This window comes from Medicago sativa, chromosome 8, assembly GCF_051527215.1.
Source record: "Medicago sativa cultivar Bolivia chromosome 8, Bolivia_mono, whole genome shotgun sequence".
NCBI lineage: Eukaryota > Viridiplantae > Streptophyta > Magnoliopsida > Fabales > Fabaceae > Medicago > Medicago sativa.
In genome coordinates this window covers 93,269,568-93,277,932 of record NC_140756.1, presented here as the reverse complement: position 1 = coordinate 93,277,932, position 8,365 = coordinate 93,269,568, and the positions used below count along the sequence as shown (strand labels likewise).

The 8,365-nt window shown below is 32.9% G+C and overlaps 1 protein-coding gene across 1 annotated transcript; it reads left to right on the top strand.

Annotated features, from left to right (window-relative positions):
• Positions 1-889: 889 nt before the first annotated feature.
• On the top strand, positions 890-6,700 carry ALE1 (PA-domain containing subtilase family protein). Its single transcript, XM_085735043.1, has 10 exons — positions 890-1,216; positions 2,884-3,028; positions 3,132-3,520; positions 3,617-3,712; positions 4,189-4,258; positions 4,504-4,786; positions 4,909-5,249; positions 5,330-5,597; positions 5,720-5,992; positions 6,091-6,700. Exons 1-10 carry the CDS (start codon positions 1,032-1,034, stop codon positions 6,501-6,503), a joined length of 2,463 nt encoding a protein of 820 aa, XP_085591169.1. The 5' UTR covers positions 890-1,031; the 3' UTR covers positions 6,504-6,700.
• Positions 6,701-8,365: the final 1,665 nt, after the last annotated feature.

Here is an 8,365-nt window from a genome sequence, read left to right as displayed (position 1 = left end):
AATAAAATCAACGGTCAAATATTTTTACAAAGAAATTAATTAAAATAGTTTCTCAGTCAAAGCAGATTTTAGAATTATTTTTTTAAAATTCTCATTTACTTTAACATTTGTAACAATTAGATGAGAACTTTTAATTAGTTTTTTTTTTTCTATAGACAACAAAAGACTCCTCCTGTTAACAACTAAAACATTTTTTCAAAAAGAATTTTGTCATTTATTGTAGTTCTATCATGCTCAAGAAATTAGTCAATGCGGTGGCGCAAAGACAGACTGTAGGATCTTGAATTTAAACATATGAGTGGATATGATGAGACTAACAATATTAATATTACCGATTGCGATGGTGAAAAAAACTAACAAATAGACTTTTCTTACAAACAACAAATGACTCCTCCTGTTAACAACTAAACTACTTATCCATCCATCGAAGACGCGAGGATGTGTGCCACAGTGTTCATGTGGGGGGACATTGCATGTTTAATGTGATATGCATTTGTTTACGCAATTGACGTAAAAGGTATAATAGTACACAAAAATTCTAAAACAAACTCTCATTTTATGTGGAGAAAAGTAAGAAATTAATGTCATCTTTTTTTTTTCTTCTTCTTTTGACTCAGAATTTAATGTCATCAGATGAAGTAATATTTTACATATAATGTAAGACAAAAAAAAAAAAAAATACTCATATAATGTGTACTGTACGTTGGTTTTCTTTTCTCACTAAGAAACGTTTTGAGTTTTCCTTTTTACTGTTATAAGAAATTAAAAATACCCTACACCCGGTAACGGCAAGACTAAGAGTCTAAGACATGCCAAATTTGCTTTAAAATGCCAACTTGTAAATTGGTTCACGTTCACAATAATGTGATTTATATATAGTTGCATATTTGACAAGGTTCATCATCACCATTAACTTATAACGTATGTTAAAACGTGTTATCTCCACTCCCATCGTTTATAAATTTCATCACATTCAGTCTAATATTTAAACCAAAGTTTATAAAGCATTTTGTTTGTCCCTTTGTGACACCATGACTAAAATATTGAGTTCTATAGCTTTACCATCCCTGATCACTTTCATTTTGATCTTCTTTGTTTCTATTACTTGTTGCATTCAAGAGGAGCGATCTATATACTTGGTCTTATTGGAAGGAGAAGCGGTTGCATTTCATGGAGCTTCACAAAATGAAGATTCATCAAATATTCACCTCATCAGGTTACAATATAACTTTTAGTCGAAAACTTTACAATATAACTAGAAATTAAGCTTATACTCACTACTAAAAAGAATTAGATTAGTTAGCGAGGATAATTTAGATACGTTGTAAATACATGAAATTTTCTCTCTAAATCCATCACCGAATCTAGTGACGTGGAAATTAGAGCGAGATTTTACTCTTTCTATCGCTAATTGTCAATTTCTTTTGCAAATATTTTTAAGTAGTGAATGTTATGGTTCAATTTATTGTATCTCTTTCTCATCGAATGTGGATTCCTTGTGGGACATTCACCGTGCAACAATTGTAAGGATCCTTAAAAGATTTCCCTTACTAGATCTAATAGTTCTCACAATTGTTACATCGTGCAACTGCCATAGGTGATACAAGTAACAAGTCCTAACAATACCTCTCTTAACACTAAGAAGTGAACATGATCGTCAATTTTGTAAAAAGGAAAATGAAATTGATCTCTTCCAACCAGATCAAGTTTTAGGTCTTCGGATTTATAAGTAATTTATTTTATTTATTTTAACAATGTCCACACTCTCTTTTTGTTATTTTCCCTAAATGGTTTGATTCTCGAAAAAATTTCAACTTGAAACACAAAATTAAATTGGCGAATTAAATTGGCGACGACGATTCAGAGACAAAAATACATGAAATCTCTCTCAAAACCAATCAACCAATTTAGAGATGAGAATATTAGAGTGGTTTTCTCTTTTCATCATTAATTATTTTTCTTATTGCATTATGCGGCTGGCGTATAGTATACAAGTCCTAACAATACCTCTCCTATGACTAAAAAATGAATATGACCCTAATTTTTTGAAAGGAAAATAAAATGAAACTGATCTCACCTAACTAAATTATAAAGAATAATTTTATTTTTATGTCTTCAGATTCGTAAGTTATTTATTTACCCTAAAATAAAGTTATTTTTAATTTTTTTTAACACTGTCTTACTCTCTTTTTGTTATCGCTTTTGCTTATAGGTTTGATTCTCGAAATTTCTTCAACTTGAAACAAAAAATTAAATTGGTGATGACAATTTAGAGAGAGAAAAACATGAAATCTCTTTAAATCAATCAACAAAAAAATTAGAGAGTGGTTTCATTTTTTTCATAACTAATTGTTGCCATTAACTTTTTTTTCTAACCTGATTCTATATGATGACTTAACTTATTTTAAGCGCGAAAAACATAAATATTCATGGTTAATTCATGTTTTGTTGAAAAAATTTATTTTTTTAAGATATTCTTATAATATTCTAAACATGAAAATCTATTTGAGTTGATCGGTCGGTGTTGGTTTGAAACCTTGAAGCGTGTTCTTTGAAGGTCTCAGATTCAATTCTCTCCGATGTCAATTTTGATTGGTCAGTTTGGCTTCTTAAAAAAATATTATAAACATAAATGCAAAAAAAATTATAAATTTCAAATAATATACATGAGTTCACTAGGGACCAAAAAGAGATAGAAATGAGATGTTGGGTGAGTTTATAAAAATTAAAGATGTACAAATATGATTGTCCCCACATAAGTTAAGTGGCATCTTCAACTAGATGAAAGCTTTTTGTGGAAACTTGTTTCAAGTGATCCTTAATCAACAAACTTTGCCCTGATCTTAATTTACATTTTTATTTTGTGTATGTCTAATTAAATAGAGAAGCCTCGAAGGCACATGAAAAATACTTATTGGCTTCTCATGATATGCTTCTACAAAGCACTTTGGAGAATGGAAGCTACAATAAACTCCACAGTTATAAACACATAATTAATGGCTTCTCTGTTCACACAACCCCTTCCCAGGTACTCACTCCACTTCATTCTTCATCTCCATATCCATTTCAATCATTCTTACATATATATGTACATGCACTAAAGTTATTGAATCCATTGCCAAAAATATCAGGCAAAAAGACTAAGAGCTACACCAGGAGTGAAGTTAGTAGAAAAAGATAGAGGAGTGAAACTGATGACAACATACACTCCTGATTTTCTTAACGTACCGAAAGGATTATGGGCACAAGAAGGAGGAGACAAAAATGCAGGTGATGGAATTGTTATTGGTATTGTTGATAGTGGCATTAATCCAATTCATCCAAGCTTTGCTTACCAATCTTTCACTTCAAATATCTCTCACTTTTCTGGTTCTTGTGAGACTGGTCCACATTTCCCACCTGGTTCTTGCAATGGAAAGATTATTTCAGCTAAATATTTTTCTGCTGGTGCTCAAGCTAGTGCTACCTTTAATGCTTCTGTGGATTTTCTTTCACCTTTTGATGCAGATGGACATGGAAGGTAATGTTGGTGGTATCAAAGTTTGTTTTACTTATGTATGTGTCGGGTGTAACATTAATTTTGAGACTTGGCTTGTTTTTGTTTGGTTTGTTGCAGTCATGTGGCATCTATTGCTGCTGGAAATGCTGGTGTTCTTGTTGTAGTCAATGGTTTTTGCTATGGGCAAGCGAGCGGAATGGCACCGCATGCAAGGTGAGATTGATCTTAATATCTATATTATATTGTTTTTTTTTTTTATCTATTCTGATTAAAGTAGTTTCCTTAGCGTGACATATTCGAAATTGTATACCTCTATTTTCCGCCATTTCCCCCTTATCCGAGCAATCTTTACTAGTTTACACAACTGAAGGTTTACCATTTAGCAAGTTATATAAGTTTGTGACTGATTTAGATATCAATTTGCAAAAAATCGCTAAATCATTAGTCGCTAATGTTAACACCGATTTAATGAGTGATTCAACATTTTTCAGTCTCTTAAATCGGTTGCAAAATCGGTCATTGTGTAGGAGTTTTACTGTAATGTTACTAATCTACATATATGATATAACGTATATGGGAGTTCCTTGATTTAACTAACGCCGCTGAAAGAATAAAAAAGAATTCACACCATAAAATGGTATGTCAATCAATGAGATTTTTGTCCAACTGAAAATGTTGTCTTTTTGAAGGATTGCCGTTTATAAGGCTATCTACCCATCCGGGGGAACTATGGCAGATGCTGTTGCAGCTATTGAACAAGTAAGTGTCGATTCTGTTCTCAAACTAATTAGATGCTTCAAGCAACTCAAATTACAACAATATATATATATATATATATATATATATATATATATATATATATATATATATATATATATATATATTGAACTAGTAAATAAAATTTGTTGACAAAATTAGAGATGAATGTAGTATTTTTACAATCATTTCTCGATTGAATCACAAAGGAAGAATAAAATTTGAGGTGTGATTATCTGATTTTGCAGGCTGTCCAAGATGGAGTAGATATCATATCACTCTCTATTGGACCAAATGAACCAACAAAAGATACATTGACATTTCTCAACATCTTTGATATTACCTTGTTATTTGCAAGAAAAGCAGGGGTTTTTGTGGTGCAGGCTGCAGGGAATAATGGTCCATCATCTTCAACTGTAGTGTCATTTAGTCCATGGAGTGTCGGTGTTGCCGCTTGCAACACAGACAGACATTATTATTCTTCAATTCTTCTTAGAAATGGCACAATAGTTGGTGGTGTTGGACTAACAGGTACTTCCTATTTTATTCATGCAAAATATTTTTGATTTTTTTTTTCTTTCTGTTATGCAAAAGAAAACAGAAATACTACATGTCACTGTTGGTATGATTAATAATGCATATCTTTTTTACAGGACCAAGTTTTGGGAATGGGAAGGTTTACCATACACTTGTATTAGCTAAGGATGCAGTAAAAATAAATGGAACATTTCCAAGGACTCCAGAGTACTTAGAAGAGTGTCAACATCCAGAAGCTTTGGATCCTAGTAAAGTGTTTGGAAGTATCATTATCTGCAACTTCTCAGAAGGATTTCTTAATCAGACCTCAACTCTTGCTGCCATTATCGACACTGCCAAGGCTCTAAAATTCGAGGGTTTTATTTTTACTGCAAATCCAAGCTATGGCGATTATATTGCAGAGCCAATTCCTTTCGGCATTCCTGGTATCTTGATTCCTTCTGTCGCGGATTCCAAGGTAAAAACCTCATGGCTTAATTATTGCATTGAATTTTATTATCTACTCGACGTGGGACTCATAACACTTACTAAATGTAGGTTATAATGCAATATTATGAAGAACAAACAAAGAGGGACGAGAGAGGAACTGTTACAGAGTTTGGTGCTGCGGCATCTACGGGGGAAGGAAGGGATGCCTCTTTCAAAGGGCGATCACCGGTTGTTAGTAGATTTTCTTCAAGGGGTCCAGATATAATTGATTCAAAAAGAACTCTTGCTGATGTACTTAAACCTGATATTCTTGCTCCAGGGCATCAAATATGGGCCGCATGGAGTCCTATTAGTGCCAAACAACCTATGCTAACAGGTACATTATTGTTACTAGCATGCTGGCAGACATTAATGTGTCCGTTTTGTTCGCTTTTTTTAGTGTCTTGTGATTACACAGAAATTCATTCAACTCTTTCATTGGCAACATAATACATACAGGACACAATTTTGCATTATTATCTGGTACCAGCATGGCGGCGCCTCATGTGGCTGGAATCGCAGCACTGATCAAGCAACATAATCCATCATGGACTCCATCTATGATAGCATCTGCGATCACCACAACCAGCAGAAAGTATGACAAGCTTGGAGATCCTCTGATGGCCGAAGGCTATGAGGCCAACACCTTGCATCCCTCCACTCCTTTTGAACATGGTGCGGGCATTGTGGACCCTAGCCGTGTCAATAATCCAGGCTTGGTTCTATCTTCAGGTATATATGTTACTAGTAATAGAAAATTCACCGCTCGATCAGCTTGGTTCTTTTGCTCAAATTCACAGGACAATTAACATTCATTTGTCCTAAAACAGATTATGAAGATTTCATCAGCTTCTTGTGCTCTTTGCCAAACATTGATACGAAGACAATAACTACAGCGACGGGAGAGACCTGCAACAGCCCATTTGACTATCCATCTAATTTAAACCTTCCATCAGTGACAATATCTGCACTTAAAGGATCAATTTATTTGAAAAGAACTGTCATGAATGTAGGGAACAGCACAGAGACATACTTGTGCGGTGTTCGAGCTCCTAATGGAACTGCAGTTAACCTGTATCCAACTTTTTTCACCATAACTCCACAAGGAACTCAGGATCTGGAAATACAAATCAATGTCACTCAACCAAGTGAAGATTTTAGCTTTGGTGAAATTGTTTTGGCAGGAAGTATGAACCACATAGTAAGAATAACTTTGTCAGTTGTGCCAGTTTCAACACAATGACTATTGAATACTGAATGCAGTGTAAATCGTCATTTTAGTCCTTAAGACTATGTTTGGACCGATATCTTGTGCAAATGTAATAGAATGGATCAAATTAAAACAAATAAAAATTGTTTTTTCCCTATTGTTTGATTATTCTGTAATGGATCAATTCCATCATTGGAAAACAAAATAAAATGAATTACAACTTTATTATATTTATACACCTCCCTTTCCTTTTTTCTTTCACTCTTATTATCTTTTTTTTTTTCCTCCCTATATTGTGCAAGCATAAAAGATGCACTCCCCCTTGTCTTAGCCCCCTCCCCTAAATTATCATAAAAATAATTATTTTATTTCATTCCTAAGAACGAATACAGAAGAATGGCTGCCACATAGAAGCTCCATTGTAGGAAAAGTTAAGAGCAGTTCCGGGATATGAATTTAGAGGACGTTAACTATCAGAGCCAGAGCCAGAGCCATCCGGGATAAGTTATCTTTGCAAATACATTTACAATACCTCATGCTCAGAATTCATAGAGGGAGATATTAAACACAGGGTTTTCATGCTATATATTTTGGTTTTCAGCTTTTATCAACAACCATGGACATGGAGTATTACCAGGCCAATCACATGCAAAACGAGTATAAAAAATTAATATCAAGGTAACGAATTGAAATGAGAAATGATCACAAACAAGCTAATTCTTTACATATATACCTCTCCTACCGTTGCATTTTTGGCACCTGAGTGAAAACGGCTGCTACCAGCTAGGGATGGCAAAAACACCCTACCCGGCGGGTATCCACTAATAAAATCTGACACGGTTACAGACTGGTACCTTGATAAATTGAGGGTAAAATGACTTAAATATCCTTAGTGTTAATTATAAAAAGTTAGCAGTTCCGTCAAAACACCCCAGATATATCAATCAATATTTAGGTTATTCTTCTCTTTCAGATCTCACTGCTTCTTCATTTGCTTCCCCTTCCACACTGTAACTCTCCATCGCAGGTGCTTCAGGTTAGGTTTCTATATTTTGTTAAGTATTGATATTTTTGTTTTGTTTCTATAGCTTTTTTGTGTTCCATTTTAATAGTGTTCTTTGTTATTGTTATTTTCCTTCATTTTGATATATTTTGTTAATGTTTCATCCATTTTGATAACAATCCAGAGTGTTATGATATGATCAAAAGTAAATAATCTATGAAAGATATAGCAATAATATCATTAAAATTAGGGCATACATAGTTTTTTAAGATGATCTTGCCATCAAATCAAATCTGAATGTACACACGGTTGTGAAACTATCTATACTCAGGGTGGTAGTAACGCATTCTTCTTACACACATACACGTATGCCCTATATTTTTTTCAACAAAAAATACAAAACCCTAATCATCTATTGTTTATCGTATTTTCATTAAAAATATAATAATTAATTTTTTTTAAGGCAAATAGAATATATCTTAAATAGAAAACCCTAATCATCTAATGTTTATCGTATATATTGATTAAAAATATGATAATAAATTAATATTTTTTTTTTAGGCAAATAGAATATATCTTTTTCTAACAAAAGTATCAACATATCAATTATTTTTTTGGCAGATATAATTTTTTTTTTTTAAAAAAACTTGGTGTCCGTCTTAAAAACGACTAATGTTCTATCCCATCATCTACTTTTTTTTTTTTTTTAATAAATCTCATCATCTACTTTTTTTTGTCAAAAAAAAATAAAATAATTTCCTAAAAAAAATTAAGTAGAGCGTACGTCACATGATTTTATTCTTTTTTTATTCATTAGCTGCAGTGCCTTCATTGCCAAAGCCTTCATACATATATTATAGCCAACAACAACAAAAAACTCTCATACACAATA